Source organism: Schistocerca americana, chromosome 11 (assembly GCF_021461395.2).
Source record: "Schistocerca americana isolate TAMUIC-IGC-003095 chromosome 11, iqSchAmer2.1, whole genome shotgun sequence".
NCBI lineage: Eukaryota > Metazoa > Arthropoda > Insecta > Orthoptera > Acrididae > Schistocerca > Schistocerca americana.
The window spans coordinates 114,411,160-114,429,176 of NC_060129.1; the positions used below are offsets into that span (position 1 = coordinate 114,411,160).

The 18,017-nt window shown below is 44.0% G+C and overlaps 1 protein-coding gene across 1 annotated transcript in view; it reads right to left on the reverse strand.

The window, feature by feature from the left end:
- LOC124553584 (nostrin) overlaps nucleotides 1-18,017 on the reverse strand; it is a 141,477-nt gene that overhangs the window by 119,810 nt on the left and 3,650 nt on the right. Inside the window, exon 2 of the mRNA XM_047127433.1 lies at nucleotides 7,969-8,054. Within this exon, the coding sequence (XP_046983389.1) occupies nucleotides 7,969-8,054 (86 nt within the window). The remainder of the gene's footprint in view (nucleotides 1-7,968; nucleotides 8,055-18,017) is intronic.

Sequence of the window (18,017 nt, forward strand, 5' to 3'; positions counted from 1 at the left end):
ATTGAAAAAAATAGTAATACCTGACCTCTCTTTATCTGGAGACGCCTGAATGCTACTTATGGTAAACCACCTGCTGTCAGACCAATGTGTCTATTAATGCTGCTCGAAATTGTAATTAGATGGAATACACATTAAATAAACTAAAGAGCGACATGTCACTCAGAAACTACACTCATGCTCATAAATTAAGGATAATGCTGATACATGGTGAAACAACGCTCTGGACGGCTTTAAATCACCTCGGGTTCTGACCGTGCGGTGCATCTGACCTGCGGTCGTCGCACGGTGGCGCTGGCAGCAGTCCACATACGCAGAGGTGTGTTGGTGCATGTCAGAGTACGGTGCAGCGAGTAAGTGTGCAGACGTTTTCACACGTGCTAATGGTGACTGTGTGTTGAAAATGGCTCAAAGAACACATAAGGGTGACGTTATGAGGGGTAGAATACTAGCGCGACTGGAGGCTGGTCAAACACAGCAGGTCGTAGCACGGGCCCTCCGTGTGCCACAAAGTGTGATCTCAAGATTATGGCAGCGACTCCAGCAGACAGGAAACGTGTCCAGGCACCACAGTACGGGACGTCCACAGTGTACAACACCACAAGAAGACCGATATCTCATCATCAGTGCCCGCAGACGGACACGGAGTACTGAACGTAGCCTCGCTCGGGACCTTACCGCAGCCACTGGAACAGTTGTCTCCAGACACACAGTCTACACACGACTGAACAGACACGGTTTATTCGCCCGGAGACCTGCCAGGTGCATTCCACTGACCTCTTGTCACAGGAGAGCCCGTAAAGCCTGGTGTCAAGAACACAGTACACGGTCATTGGAACAGTGGTCCTAGGCTATGTTCACAGACGAGTCCAGGTATAGCCTGAACAGTGATTCTCGCCGGGTTTTCATCTGGCGTGAGCCAGGAACCAGATACCAACCTCTTAATGTCCTTGAAAGGGATCTGTATGGAGGTCGTGGTTTGATGGTGTGGGGTGGGATTATGATTGGTGCACTGCATGTCTTTGACAGAGGAACTGTAACAGGTCAGGTGTACCGGGACGTCATTTTGCACCAGTATGTCCGCCTTTTCACGGGTGCAGTGGGTCCCACCTTCCTCCTGATGGATGATAACGCACAGCCCCACCGAGCTGCCATCGTGGAGGAGTACCTAGAAACAGAAGATATCAGGTGAATGGAGTGGCCTGCCTGTTCTGCAGAGCTAGACCCCATCGAGCACGTCTGGGATGCTCTCGGTCGAGGTATCGCTGCACGTCTTCAAACCCCTACGACACTTCAGGAGCTCCGACAGTCACTGGTGCAAGAATCGGAGGCTATACCCCAGCAGCTGCTCGACCACCTTATGCAGAGTATGCCAACCCGTTGTACGGCCTGTTTACATGTGCACGGCGATCATATCCCGTACTGATGTGGGGGTACATGCGCAGCAGACAGTGGCGTTTGTAGCATATGTGTTTCGAGATAGGTTTCTCAACTTATCACGAATGTCGTGGACTTACAGACCTGTGTCGTGTGTGTTCCCTATGTGGCTACGCTATTAGCGCCAGTTTTGTGTAGTACCACGTTGTGTGGCACCACATTCTGCAATTATCCTTAATTTATGAGCATGAGTGTAAATAGCGACATGTCACTCAGAAAATAAGTACTTTTCTTAACGAAACGTAGTATTACACTTTACTATTGTTGTTGTTGTTGTTGTTGTTCTTGTGGTGGTCTTCAGTCCCGAGACTGGTTTGATGCAGCTCTCCATGCTACTCTATCCTGTGCTAGCTTCTTCAGCTCCCAGTACATCCTTCTGAATCTGCTTAGTGTATTCATTTCTTGGTCTCCCTCTACGATTTTTACCCTCCACGCTGCCCTCCAATACTAAATTGGTGATCCCTTGATGCCTTGGAACATGTCCTACCAACCGATCCCTTCTTCTAGTCAAGTTGTGCCACAAGCTCCTCTTCTCCCCAATTCTATTCGATACCTCCTCATTAGTTATGTGATCTACCCGTCTAATCTTCAGCATTCTTCTGTAGCACCACATTTCGAAAGCTTCTATTCTCTTCTTGTCTAAACTATTTATCGTCCACGTTTCACTTCCATACAAATACTTTCAGAAACGACTTCCTGACATTTAAATCTATACTCGATGTTAACAAATTTCTCTTCTCCAGAAACGCTTTCCTTGCCATTGCCAGTCTACATTTTATATCCTCTCTACTTCGACCATCATCAGTTATTTTGCTTCCCAAATAGCAAAACTCCTTTACTACTTTAAGCATCTCATTTCCTAATCTAATTCCCTCAGCATCACCCGACTTCATTCGACTACATTCCATTATCCTCGTTTTGCTTTTGTTGATGTTCATCTTATATCCTCCTTTCAAGACACTGTCAATTCCGTTCAACTGCTCTTCCAAGTCCTATGCTGTCTCTGACAGAATTACAATGTCATCGGCGAACCTCAAAGTTTTTGTTTCTTCTCCATGGATTTTAATTCCTACTCCGAACTTTTCTTTTGTTTCCTTTACTGCTTGCTCAATATACAGATTGAATAACATCGGGGACAGGCTACAACCCTCTCTCACTCCCTTTCCAACCACTGCTTCCCTTTCATACCCCTCGACTCTTATAACTGCCATCTGCTTCCTGTACAAATTGTAAATAGCCTTTCGCTCCCTGTATTTTACCCCTGCCACCTTCAGAATTTGAAAGAGAGTATTCCAATCAACATTGTCAAAAGCTTTCTCTAAGTCTACAAATGCTAGAAACGTAGGTTTGCCTTTCCGTAACCTTTCTTCTAAGATAAGTCGTAGGGTCGGCATTGCCTCATGTGTTCCAACATTTCTACGGAATCCAAAATGATCTTCCCCGAGGTCGGCTTCTATCAGTTTTTCCATTCGTCTGTAAAGAATTCGCGTTAGTATTTTGCAGCCGTGACTTATTAAACTGATAGTTCGGTAATTTTCGCATCTGTCAATACCTGCTTTCTTTGGGAATGGAATTATTATATTCTTCTTGAAGTCTGAGGGTATTTCGCCTCTCTCGTACATTTTGCTCACCAGATGGTACAGTTTTGTCAGGACTGGCTCTCCCAAGGCCGTCAGTAGTTCTAATGGAATGTTGTCTACTCCGGGGTCCTTGTTCCGGCTCGATTCTTTCAGTGCTCTGTCAAACTCTTCACGCAGTATCATACCTCCCATTTCATCTTCATCCTCTTCTGTTTCCATAATATTGTCCTTAAGTACATCGCCCTTGGATAGATCCTCTATATACTCCTTCCACCTTTCTGCTTTCCCTTCTTTGCTTAGAACTGGGTTTCCATCAAAGCTCTTGATATTCATGCAAGTCGTTCTCTTATCTCCATAGGTCTCTTTAATTTTCCTGTAGGCAGTATCTATCTTACCCCTAGTGAGATAAGCCTCTACATCCTTACATTTGTCCTCTAGCCATCCCTGCTTAGCCATTTTGCACTTCCTGTCGATATCATTTTTGAGACGTTTGTATTCCTTTTTGCCTGCTTCGTTTACTGCATTTTTATATTTTCTCCTTTCATCAATTAAATTCAATATATCTTCTGTTACCCAAGGGTTTCTAGTAGTCCTCGTCTTATTACCTATTTGATCCTCTGCTGCCTTCACTATTTCATCCCTCAAAGCTACCCATTCTTTTTCTACTGTATTTCTTTCCGCCATTCCTGTCAATTGTTCCCTTATGCTCTCCCTGAAACTCTGTACAACCTCTGGCTCTTTTAGTTTATCCAGGTCCCATCTCCTTAAATTCCGACCTTTTTCAGTTTCTTCAGTTTTAATCTACAGTTCATAACCCATAGATTGTGGTCAGAGTCCACATCTGCCCCTGGAAATGTCTTACAATTTAAAACCTTGTTCCTAAATCTCTGTCTTACCACTATATAATCTATCTGATACCTTTTAGTATCTCCAGTGTTCTTCCATGTATTAACAACCTTCTTTTATGATTCTTTAACCAAGTGTTAGCTATGATTGAGTTATGCTCTGCGGAAAATTCTACCAGGCGGCTTCCTCTTTCATTTCTTACCCCCAATCCACATTCACCTACTTTGTTTTCCTCTCACCATTTTCCTACTCTCGAATTCCAGTGACCCGTGACTATTAAATTTTCGTCTCCCTTCACTATCTGAATAATTTCTTTGATTTCATCATACATTTCTTCAATTTCTTCGTCGTCTGCAGAGCTAGTTGGCATATAAGTTTGTAGTACTGTAGTGGGCATGGGCTTCGTGTCTTATCTTGGCCACAATAATGCGTTCACTACGCTGTTTGTAGTAGCTTACCCGCACAAATATTTTTTTATTCATTATTAAACCTACTCCTGCATTACCCCCATTTGATTTTATGTTTATAACCCTGTTTTCGCCTGCAAAAAAGCCTTGTTCCTCCTGCCACCGAACTTCACTAATTCCCACTATATCTAACTTCAGCCTATCCATTTCCCTTTTTAAATTTTCTAACCTACCTGCACGATTAAGGGATCTGACATTCCACACTCCGATCCGCAGAACGCCAGTTTTCTTTCTCCTGATAACGACGTTCTCTTGAGTAGTCTCCGCCCGGAGATCTGAATGGGGGACTATTCTACCTCCGGAATATTTTACCCAAGAGGACGCCATCATCATTTAACCATACAGTAAAGCTGCATGCCCTCGGGAAAAATTACGGCTGTAGTTTCCCCTTGCTTTCAGCCGTTCGCAGTACCAGAACAGCAAGGCCATTGTGGTTAATGTTACAAGGCCAGATCAGTCAATCGTCCAGAATTTACATGACCGTGTTTCTCAAGCGTTGTTTAGTCTGAAATGTAGCGTAACCTCCCAAGCGGTGCAGAACAAAGCAACAAAATCCCATACGACGCTCGAAATGACATTCCTTCACCACAGAAGGCGAAGTTAGTATTCCAGAATTCGAATTAAGAACAGCTGCCAACATGAGTAACGTAAAAATAAATATCCTCGGAGTAGTGAAGCAACTTAAATCACTGAACAAAAGCAAGTCTTCCGGTCCACAACGTATACCAATTAGGTTCCTTTCAGAGTATGCTGATACAATAGCTCCATACTTAAGAATCATATACAACTATTCGCTCGACGAAAGATCCGTACCCAAAGACTGGAATGTTGCACAGGTCGAACCAATATTCATGAAAGGTAGTAGGAGTAATCCACTAAATTACAGGCCCACATCATTAACGTCGATATGCAGCAGGATTTTGGAACATATATTGTGTTTGAACATTAGGAATTACCTCGAAGAGAACGGTATCTTGACACACAGTCAACTCGGATTTAGAAAACATCGTTCTTGTGAAACACAACTAGCTCTTTTCTCGCACGAAGTGTTGACTGCTATCGACAAAGTATTTCAAATTTATTCTGTATTTCAAGATTCCCAGAAGGCTTTTGGCACCGTACCACACAAGCGCCTTGTAGTGAAACTGCGTGCTTACGGAAAATCGTCTCATTTATGCGACTGGATTTGTGATTTCCTGTCAGAGAGGTCACAGTTCGTGGTTATTGACGGAAAGTCATCGAGTAAAACAGACGTGATTTCTGGAGTTCCCCAAGGTAGTGTTACACGCGCCCTGCTGTAGATTGTCTATATAAACGGTTTAGGAGACAATATGAGCAGCCGTCTTAGGATGTTTGCAGATGCTGATGTCTATCGCCTAGTAAAGACATCAGAAGACCGAAACAAATTGCAAAACGATTCAGAAAGCGTATCTGTATGGTGCAAAAATCGGCACTTGACCCTAGATAACGAAAAGTGTGAGGTGATTCACACGAGTGCTAAAAGATATCCGTTAAACTTCGGTTACACGATAAATAAGTTAAGTCTAAGGGCCGTACATTCAACTAAATGAACTAAGTATCTAGGAATTACAATTACGAACAAATTGGAAGGAACACACAGAAAACGTTGTGGGGAAGGCTAACAAAAGAATGCGTTTTATTCACAGGACATTTAGAAGATGTAACAGAGGATAGACTCTGCGATTGTTCGTCCTCTTTTAGAATACTGCTGCGCGGTTTGGGATCCTTACCAGATAGGACTGACGGAGTACATCGAGAAAGTTCAAAGAAGGGCAGCACGTTTTGTTTTATCGCGAGATAGGGGAGAGCGTGTTACGGACATGATGCAGGATTCGGGGTGGACGTAACTAAAACAAAGGCGTTTTGTACAATCACCAACTTTCTTCTCCGAATGCGAAAATATTTCTTTGCCGCCGTCCTATATAGGGAGAAACTATCATCATAATAAAATAATGGAGAACGGAGTTCGCACGTAAGATATACGTGTCACGAACGTAAGTATCCTGTCCGATCCCCTGGATCCATTCATTCATGTCCATTGTGCATTGCGCATTCCGCCGCCTTATGCAATTCCAGCAGAACAATGCAACACCCCACACGTCCAGAATTTCTCCAGAGTGGCTCCAGGAATACTCTTCTGAGTTTAAACACATCCGCTGGCCACCAAACTCCCCAAACATGAATATTATTGAGCATATCTGGGATGCCCAGAAACGTGCTGTTCAAAAGATATCTCCACCCCCTCGTACTCTTACGGATTTATGGACAGCCCTGCAGGATTCATGGTGTCAGTTCCCTCCAGCACTACCTCAGACATTAGTCGAGTCTATGCCACGTCGTGTTGCGGCAGTTCTGCATGTTCGCTTGCGCCCTACACGATATTAGGCAGGTGTACCAGTTTCTTTGGCTCTTCAGTGTATATTCTACTTGTTTATATGACACTCTATAGGAACGTGCCACCAGAAGTCAAAAAAAGAAAACACGCAAGTTTTACGCTGTAGTTAAAAATGTGGTCCAACTCTCCCCTATTTACCCCCATATACGTGAAATGTACATACAGGGTGTCACAAAAAGGTACGGCCAAACTTTCAGGAAACATTCCTCACACACAAAGAAAGAAAATATGTTATGTGGACATGTATCCGGAAACGCTTACTTTCCATGTTAGAGCTCATTTTATTACTTCTCTTCAAATCACATTAATCATGGAATGGAAACACACAGCAACAGAACGTACCAGTGTGACTTCAAACATTTTGTTACAGGAAATGTTCAAAATGTCCTCCGTTAGCGAGGATACATGCATCCAGCCTCCGTCGCATGGAATCCCTGATGCGCTGATGTAGCCCTGGAGAATGGCGTATTGTATCACAGCCGTCCACAATACGAGCACGAAGAGTCTCTACATTTGGTACCGGGTTTGCGTAGACAAGAGCTTTCAAATGGCCCCATAAATGAAAGTCAAGAGGGTTGAGGTCAGGAGAGAGTGGAGGCCATGGAATTGGTCCGCCTCTACCAATCCATCGGCCACCGAATCTGCTGTTGAGAAGCGTACCAACACTTCGACTGAAATGTGCAGGAGCTCCATCGTGCATGAACCACATGTTGTGTCGTACTTGTAAAGGCACATGTTCTAGCAGCACAGGTAGAGTATCCCGTATGAAATCATGATAACGTGCTCCATTGAGCGTAGGTGGACGAAACTAAAATGAGCTCTAACACGGGAATTAAGCGTTTCCGGACACATGTGCACATAACATATTTTCTTTATTTGTGTGTGAGGAATGTTTCTTGAAAGTTTGGCCGTACCTTTTTGTAACACCCTGTATATGTGAAATATATGTGTCGAATGATTGCGTGGGCGAATCTGCGGGAAAATAGCTAGTAAGAAAATAAAGTTCGCGATGCCTTCATTTCTTGAATAGTAATGACAAGGAAAAAGCAAGGGTGGCTTCTAAAACGCTGTGTCTGTTAACCGGATGTAATGTTAGGAATCTTCAACCTGGAATATAAATAACAGACTTTTTTCCTCAGTACAAAAAAAACAGGACGTTTTGGCCACATCGTACCCTCAACATAAGGGAAAAAAAAGAAACGAGAACGTAATAGTTAGTACGTACCTCTCCTGGAGAATGGAGCTCAACTCCTTGCAGAAATCGCCACCCTGTTTGATGTAGCGTCGGAGTTCCTCGAAGCCCGACTGACCCTGGAACAGAAGAGAGAATGGCCGTGATGAAATCTCTCGCCAAAAGTGTACCGAACAAATCTCACCGCCAGACGGTGAAACTGCTGCGTTGTGAAGGATAATCTGATATAAAGTAAATTTATGCTGTCCATTACTAACGTCGGTTCAAATAAACGTAGGGTTCCGGCCTGACATGACTACACGCTAACTACAGATTATTAGACAATTTCCTGAGGTACATAAATACATAATCTTGTCACCGTCTCAAGGAGGCAACCTGGAATGACGAGGCAGAGAAGAACGGGAATTCTATAGTGAGAGAAGTGTGAGCAAGGTACAGGGTGACAATTATTGAACTATACAGGGTGAAAAGTATTTAAACCGACAAACTCTGGGAGGTTGTAGAGGACATCAAAACAAATATTTTTCCCTGATGTCAATTTTTCGTATGAGGATTATTTAAACCGGTGGAGGCCGTATTATGATCTCCAGTTGTTAGAGGGCGTATTACGCTCTTCAGTTGTTAGAGGCCGTATTACGATCTTCAGTTGTTAGAGGCCGTATTACGATCTTCAGTTGTTAGAGGGCGTATTACGCTCTTCAGTTGTTAGAGGCCGTATTACGCTCTTCAGTTGTTAGAGGCCGTATTACGCTCTTCAGTTGTTAGAGGGCATATTACGATCTTCAGTTGTTAGCGGCCGTATTACGATCTTCAGTTGTTAGAGGGCGTATTACGCTCTTCAGTTGTTAGAGGGCGTATTACGCTCTTCAGTTGTTAGAGGCCGTATTACGCTCTTCAGTTGTTAGAGGCCGTATTACGATCTTCAGTTGTTAGAGGCCGTATTACGATCTTCAGTTGTTAGAGGCCGTATTACGATCTTCAGTTGTTAGAGGGCGTATTACGATCTTCAGTTGTTAGAGGCCGTATTACAATCTTCAGTTGTTAGCGGCCGTATTACGATCTTCAGTTGTTAGAGGGCGTATTACGCTCTTCAGTTGTTAGAGGGCGTATTACGCTCTTCAGTTGTTAGAGGGCGTATTACGCTCTTCAGTTGTTAGAGGGCGTATTACGATCTTCAGTTGTTAGCGGCCGTATTACGCTCTTCAGTTGTTAGAGGCCGTATTACGATCTTCAGTTGTTAGAGGGCGTATTACGATCTTCAGTTGTTAGAGGCCGTATTACGATCTTCAGTTGTTAGAGGCCGTATTACGATCTTCAGTTGTTAGAGGGCGTATTACGCTCTTCAGTTGTTAGAGGCAGCATTACGATCTTCAGTTGTTAGAGGGCGTATTACGCTCTTCAGTTGTTAGAGGCCGTATTACGATCTTCAGTTGTTAGAGGCTGTATTACGATCTTCAGTTGTTAGAGGGCATATTACGCTCTTCAGTTGTTAGAGGCCGTATTACGATCTTCAGTTGTTAGAGGGCGTATTACGCTCTTCAGTTGTAGGCAACTGCTGTCCACCAGTGTAGCAGTGCATTGTCTCTGTTTACCAACGGAGCGATACACCTGGTGAGAGTTCTGCGATCGGTTATCTCAATATCTGCCATTTCGAAGTTCGTACGACGATCCAAAGGAGGGACAGTGTTACGATCTTCCGCGGTGAAACAACTTCGAATTCATTATTTCGGACTTCTCCCTCTTATCTTTCGTTTCGGTGCCGGTGTGGTCGCTGAGACAATGAACAGATGATTTTGACCCACTTGCTACTTTTACATACGACCAAAATCTCTTCGGGTTTTTACTCAGGGCGATTGACAACGTCTTACTTTCAACGGACAGGGACCGTCGAACACTGCAGCGGCTGGTCGTCATACACACATCAAAAAAAGTTTTGCATCACCCCCGTTACCAGAACTCCAGAACATACAAGTTGACTGTGGATATTGTATCACAGACAGTCCAGAGATGTCACTAAACCCGCCCAAAGATGCAAACGGATCCCGGCTTCCCGTGCTGCAGCGGGAGGAGAACCGCACCAGAGGTGAGCGCGGTGAAGCCCTCGGACGTTGGCGCGCCAGGTACATACACTATGCGATCAAAAGTATCCGGACATCCCCAAAAACATACGTTTTTAATATTAGGTGCATTGTGATGCCACATACTTCCAGGTACTCCATATCAGTGACGTCAGTAACCATTAAACATCGTGACAGAGCAGAATGGGGCACTCCACGGAACTCACGGACTTCGAACATGGTCAGCTGATTGGGTGTCACTTGTTTCATACGTCTGTACGTGAGATTTACACACTCCCAAACATCCCTAGGTCCACTGTTTCCGATGTGATAGTGAAGTGGAAACGTAAAGGGACACGTACAGCACAAAAGCGTACAGGCCGACCTCGTCTGTTAACTGGCATAGACCGCCGACAGTTGAAGAGGGTCGTAATGTGTAGCAGGCAGACATCTATCCAGACCATCACACTGGAATTCCAAGTACTATGACAGGCGGGAGGTGAGAAAACTTGGATTTCACGGTCGAGCGGCTGTTCATAAGCCACACATCACGCCGGTAAATGCCAAACGACGCCTCACTTGGTGTAAGGAGCGTAAACATTGGACGATTGAACAGTGAAAAAAACGTTGTGTGGAGTGACGAATCACGGTATACAATGTGGCGATCCGATGGCAGGGTGTGGGTATGGCGAATGGCCGGCGGACGTCATCTGCCAGCGTGTGTAGTGCCAACAGTAAAATTCGGAGGCGGTGGTGTTGTTGTGTGGTCGTGTTTTTCATGGAGGGGGCTTCCACCCCGTGTTGTGTTGCGTGGCACTATGACTGTACAGGCCTACATTGATATTTTAAGCAATTTCTTGCTTCCCATTGTTCAAGAGCAATTCGGGGATGCAGATTGCATTTTCCATCACGATCGAGCACCTGTCCAAAATTCATGGCCTGTGGCGGAGTGGTTACACGACAATAACATCCCTGTAATGGACTGGCCTGTACAGAGTCCTGACCTGAATCCTATAGAACACCTTTGGGATGTTGTGGAACGCCGACTTCGTGCCTGATATTTTACCCTTTTATTTCAATATCAGGGTATAAATCAAAACTTATAGGCCATCCGCTGTGACCGAGCGGTTCTAGGCGCTTCAGTCTGGAACCGCGCTGCTGCTACGGTCGCAGGTTCGAATCCTGCCTCGAGCATGGATGTGTGTGATGTCCTTCGGTTGATCACCATCATCAGTTACTTTCTATATTAGCAGGTCCTTTGCGTCTCCATTTTCTGCGATCCATTGCCTCCTTCTTAAGGCTGCTGTATGTTGTACCGTCCATCATGTCATCCAGTATCTGGAATCTCTTCCTTCCTCGCTTCCTTTTCCCTTCTACATAACCTTCTAAAACTGTTTTTATCAGTCGGTCATTCTTTCTTAATACAGGGTGATTCAAAAAGAATACCACAACTTTAAAAATGTGTATTTAATGAAAGAAACATAATATAACCTTCTGTTATACATCATTACAAAGAGTATTTAAAAAGGTTTTTTTTCACTCAAAAACAAGTTCAGAGATGTTCAATATAGCCCGCTCCAGACACACGAGCAATATCAACCCGATACTCCAACTCGTTCCACACTCTCTGTAGCATATCAGGCGTAACAGTTTGGATAGCTGCTGTTATTTCTCGTTTCAAATCATCAATGGTGGCTGGGAGAGGTGGCCGAAACACCATATCATTAACATACCCCCATAAGAAAAAATCGCAGGGGGTAAGATCAGGGCTTCTTGGAGGCCAGTGATGAAGTGCTCTGTCACGGGCTGCCTGGCGGCCGATCCATCGCCTCGGGTAGTTGACGTTCAGGTAGTTACGGACAGATAAGTGCCAATGTGGTGGCGCTCCATCCTGCTGAAACATGAATTGTTGTGCTTCTTGTTCGAGCTGAGGGAACAGCCAATTCTCTAACATCTCCAGATACTGTAGTCCAGTTACAGTAGCACCTTCGAAGAAAAAGGGACCAAAAACTTTATTGGCTGAAATGGCACAGAAAACGTTCACCTTAGGCGAGTCACGTTCATACTGAGTTGTTTCCCGCAGATTCTCAGTGCCCCATATACAGACATTGTGACGGTTGACTTTCCCGTTAGTGTGGAAAGTTGCTTCATCACTAAACACTCGTTCTCGGCCGTCCAGAACTTTTCCCTTTGCACAAACACCCATTCTCTGTAAACTGTTTATACCAACGTTTAATACACCACCTATCAGGAGGTTTAACACCATACTTCGTTCGAAATGCACGCTGAACAACTGTCGTCGATTCACTTCTGCCGTACTCAATAACACAAAAAGCTTTCTGTTGAGCGGTCGCCATCTTAGAATCAACTGACGCTGACGCCCAGTCAACAGCGCCTCAAGCGAACAAATGTACAACTAAATGAAACTTTATAGCTTCCTTAATTCGCCGACAGATAGTGCTTAGCTCTCCTTTTTGTCGTTGCAGAGTTTTAAATTCCTAAAGTTGTGGTATTCTTTTTGAATCACCCTGTATATGCCCAATCCATTTTCTTCTCTTTATTACATGTAGTAACTGTCTTTCCTCTCCCACTCTTCTCAGTACCTCTTCATTTTTTACTCTGTCCATCCAACTTATTCTTTCCATCTTCGGCCATGTCCAGATCTCAAAAGCCTCCAGCCTTTCTCTATCTTTTTTCCTCATAGTCCATGTTTCAGCGCCACATAGAAGAACACTCCATACAAGACATTTTATGAGTCTCTTTCCGAGTTCTCTGTCCAGACCGCTGCAGAAGATTCTCCTTAGGTTAGTTAGGTTTAAATAGTTCTAAGTCTAGGGGACTGATGACCTCAGATACCACCACATTCCTCCGCACTTCGGTGCTGGCACTACACATGATGGCAGATAACGCTCTCCACGCATGAGGCGTTCCATGACATAGGGACGAGGTGTAGCGTCATTCATCTCTCCAAATCACGTGTTTCCGTCATTCACAATCCAGTGACAGCGCCCTTTACTCCACCTCTAAGCGTTACTTAACACTCACCACAGAAATGTGCGTATCATGAGGACCTTCTCGTTCACTCTTAACTCCCTATGCGCTGTCATTGTTCTACTAACGCGTTAGTCACTCACAAATGATTATTTCCGCTTCACTAAATCGCCAGGTTGACGATGCCGATGGATTTTGTACGGGTAGCATCGGAGGGTACGCCTCAGTGCCAACCAAACAGTAGTGTACGGAATGCCAGTGCTACGTGCGACTGCACGAGCGCTGACTTCCCCGTGCATAGACGAACCCGCTACAGACTCCATTTCTTCCTGAACTGTCTCAGCAGCATTACGCCTTGTGCTCGGTCGCCCACTACGGGGTCTATCGTCCAAACAACCCGTGGCTTCGAACTTCGAAATCATTCTCGCCACAGCTGCATTTGTCAACGGAGCTTTACCCGTTCGAATCCCCTTCCTATGGCGATAGGATCGTAACGCTGAACTAGCACATTCCCCATTCTGATAATACAGCTTCACTAAAAGCTCCTTTTCAGGTAACGTCAACATGCTGCGCCTGATGCCGCATCTGATTCTCTCTCTCATTACAGCTCCTTTTAAACACGATTGTCATGCGCAGTGATTGACGTTTTGCTGTCCAGCGCCATCTGTCGGATATTTTGTGAACTTTATTTTTATTCTTCGTTCTAATAAAACCCCATGTCATTCCAAGCATGTGTGTAAATTTTTACCTGTCTGTCTACATTATTCCGTGGTTTATTAAGTTTTCAAATTTATACTGACTTTTTGATCACCTGGTATATAAATGACCTAGCAGAAAGCGTCGGATGCTCTTTAAGGCTATTCGCAGATGATGCGGTTGTCTATACCAAAGTAGCAACGCCAGAAGATAGTAAGAGTTTGCAGAACGACGTGCAGAGAATTTGTGAAAGGTGCAGACTCTGCCATTTGACCCTGAGCGCAAATAAATGTAACGTATTGGGCATTGTAATATTATTGGTATTTCCGTCCTACGAAAGCTTTGAGTACCCTTTGAAAGACATTTGTTTTGTATAATTTACATAACTGTAAAGATGCGCATCTAGCGCGGACGCTAATACATCGATTGCGCAGTCAAAGAAACATTTTAACAGAAGCTGAACTGTCGTTCCGCTTCGATCTAAATAAAAGATGACAGTAGAAAACTTTTGTAGATCTTCAGATTTTAATGTGCTTCTGCTTGTTATGTGAAAACGTAAAGGAGGTCGACTTTAAGTTAAAAAAAAAAGTGAGCGGTCTTGCTAGCGTGCAGACAACATTATTAATTAATAAAATTAAAGTAATTCATGTTCGAAACTGTAAATCAGCAAGTTATTGTTATCAGAGGTGTTGAACAGTGCAAGAATTGTCTTCAACGAAAGGAGAAAAGTAGTGACTATAATTTGTGAAAAAAAAAAGAAAAAAACGTGAACCAAGGAGACAGCACAGGACAGGCTGAAATCTGATCGCACCATACTGTTAGAAAAGTAATTATGTAAGTTGTATTGTTTATAAATAAGCCCTAATTTTGCTAGTGAGAATTGTTTGAATATATTTAGTGTTTACCAGACTTCTTATTCTGTTCTTTTCCTTTATACTTTTTTTATCCTCCATGCCATATTATTTTTATAAATGTCAAACAGCCTTTACTGCAGCAGAGAATACTGCGGCATCCTGGTCGTAGACAGAAGGCCGCTCCTTGTCTTCTATACAATTCATAGCTGCCCCATTTATTAATGATTTCATTTGCAAATGCATTTTTTTTACTATTCATTGTGAAAGGTCCCTTAGGTAATTATAAAATTCGTACTGATTACGTAAAGAAATCCGGGTTGTTCTTTTCCAAATAATAGAAGTCTTTGCATAATCAAAACCTAGCCTCCTCCTGACAACGATCAGGAGCCGACCAGAAGGCGGACGTCTTCGACCGCTCTCGTGTCTCCTGTGGCAAAGCTGTGCCAGACTGGAAACACGACATTCTAGTATGAAATACCGATTTAAATTGATAGAATTGAAATATATTTAACGAAAGAAAAATTATATTTTTTTTATCATACTAGAGCATACATAGTTACACTATTCATGACAAACAGCTGGAGACAGCATCTGCCGTAAAATATCCAGGAGTAACTAACCAGAGCGACCTTAAGTGGAATGAGCACATAAAACATAGTGGGAAAAGCAGATACCAGACTCAAGATTCATCGGAAGAATCTTGAGGAAATGTAACTCATCCACAAAAGAAGTGGCTTATAAGGCGCTTGTTCGCCCGATTCTTGAGTATTGTTCATCTATCTGGGATCCCTGTCAGGTAGGACCGATAGAGGAGTTATAGACTATCCAACGAAGTGCGGCGCGTTTCGTCACGGGATCCTTTAGCTGGCGAGCGAGCGTTACGGAGATGCTAAACAAACTCAACTGGCAGACGTTACAAGAGCGGCTTTGTGCGTCACGGACAGAGTTATTATTGAAATTTCGGGACGGCACTTTTCACGAGGAGTCGGACAACATATTACGTTCCTCCAACATACATCTCGCACATTGACCACGAGGAGAAATTTGGGGAAATCAGAGCCAATACAAAGGCCTACCAACAGTCGTTCTTCCCACGCACTATTCGCGAGTCGAACAGGGTTGGAGGGATCAGATAGTGGTACCGAAAGCACCCTCCCCCACACACCATTAGGTGGCTTGCGGAGTATGACGCAGATGTAGATGAACACGAGGTCTGCGTGGTTTCGGTTGAGCTGCGGCTATTCCTTCGCGTTTCCGCTTCACAATCACATCACATACTTGGGCACGTTTAGAAGGGTTGAATTGTCCCTGATGTATTTGTCACTCAGCGAATTACTACTCCACGATGGAAGAGACTAAAGTCTGCTGGCCGCCCTATTTTGCTTTTACTTCTTCTCTACTGACAACAATCCCCGCCTACACTACGTGATCAAAAGTATCCGGACATCCCCAAACAACAAACGTCTTTTATATTAGGTGCATTGTGCTGCCACCTACTGCCATGTACTCCATATCAGTGACCTCAGTAGTCATTAGACATCCTGAGAGAGCAGAATGGGGCACTCCGCGAAACTCACGAGCACCGAACGTGGTCAGCTGATTGGGTGTCACTTGTGTCATACGTCTGTACGTGAGATTTCCACACTCCTAAACATCCCTAGGCGCACTGTTTCCGATGTGACAGTGAAGTGGAAACGTGAAGCAACACGTACAGCACAAAAGCGTACAGGCCGATCTCGTCTGTTGACTGGCAGAGACCGCCGACAGTTGAAGAGATTCGTAATGTTTAATAGGCAGACATCTATCCAGACCACCACACAGGAATTCCAGACTGCATCAGGATCCACCGCAAGTACTATGACATTTTGGTGGGAGGTGAGAAAACTTGGATTGAATCGCCGAGCGACTGCTCATAAGCCACGCACCACACCCGTAAATGCCAAACTCGCTTGGTGTAAGGAGCGTAAACATTGGACGATTGAACAGTGGGAAAACGTCGTCTGGAGTGACGAATCACGGTAAACAATGTGGCGGTCCGATGGTGTGGCGAATGCCCAGTGAACCTCATCTGCCAGCGTGTGTAGTGCCAACAGTAAAATTCGAAGGCGGTTGTGTTATCGCATGGTCGTGTTTTTCACGGAGGCGGCTTGCACCCGTTGTTGTGTTGCCTGACATTATCACAGCACAGCCCTACGTTCATGCCTTCAGCACCTTCCTGCTTCCCACTGTTGAAGAGCAATTCATGGATGGCGATTGCATCAACACGCTCGAGCACCTGTTCATAATGCACGGCCTGTGGCGGAGTGGTTACACGACAATAACATCCCTCTAATGGACTATCCTGAACAGAGTCCTGACCTGAATCCTATAGAAAACCATATTGGGATGTTTTCGAACGCCGACTTCGTGCCAGGCCTCACCGACGGATATCGATACTTCTCAGTGCAGCACTCCGTGAAGAATGGGCTGCAATTCCACAAGAAACCTTCCAGCACCTGATTGAACGTATGCCTGCGAGAGGGGAAGCTGTCATCAAGGCTAAGGGTGGACCAACACCATACAGAATTCCAGCATTATTGATGGAGGGCGCCACGAACTTGTAAGTCATTTTCAGCCAGGCGTTCGGATGCTTTTGATCTCACAGTGTATGTTGGCCGGTCCGCCGCTCGTGACATCTGGTGGTCAATTCCGCTATAAATATGACCGCCTGGATACTTTTGATCAGATAGATTTCAAACAAAGAATGAAAAATAAAAAGATAAACATGGAAGTACATACAACATTCTGTGTAACACTACTCACTAAATGAGCCTTGTAACGGGACATCCTCGTCTGGTATTTCTTTTCCTCTATAGTAGTTGTCGATACCAGTACTATTTTTCGTGTTTTGGACAGGTCAATATTATCTCAGTTGCCTTTTTGTGAACTTTCGTATAATATTGTACACAGTATGTTATATTGCAAGGTAAAATTTTCCAGAAGTAATTACTTTATAAAACATTTTAGTTTCGATGTTATAATCGATACGTACTAGATCTGAATGTACATTTAAAATCATTTTTTTTTTTAGAAACATTCGAAATTACGAATTATTTGCACACTTAAAACTTCTATTATTACTTACCCAATCCTATACTGTTCACTATGTTTATTTGCGGATTCATTTATACAACAATAATCGAAATTAATAATGTAACGAAAACTAGTAGAAATTCGTTTGTTAAGAAAAATGGCATATCCTTTGGAATATTGTTATTTCCGCAGAGTCAAGCTATAACTAGAAACCCATAAATTATCGCCAGACTTGAGTTCCAGTACAGCACTCGTGGCTGCCGTATCGCGGTCGCGAAGTGGGGCTGACGCAGTTTCAGGTAAGTTTTTACAGTCTGACGATAATTTGTGGATTTGTAGTTTTAGCTTGACGGTGACCATTATGGACAAAAACGGTAGTTACTTTTATTCTGAAGAAGGTTGGGTTATTCCG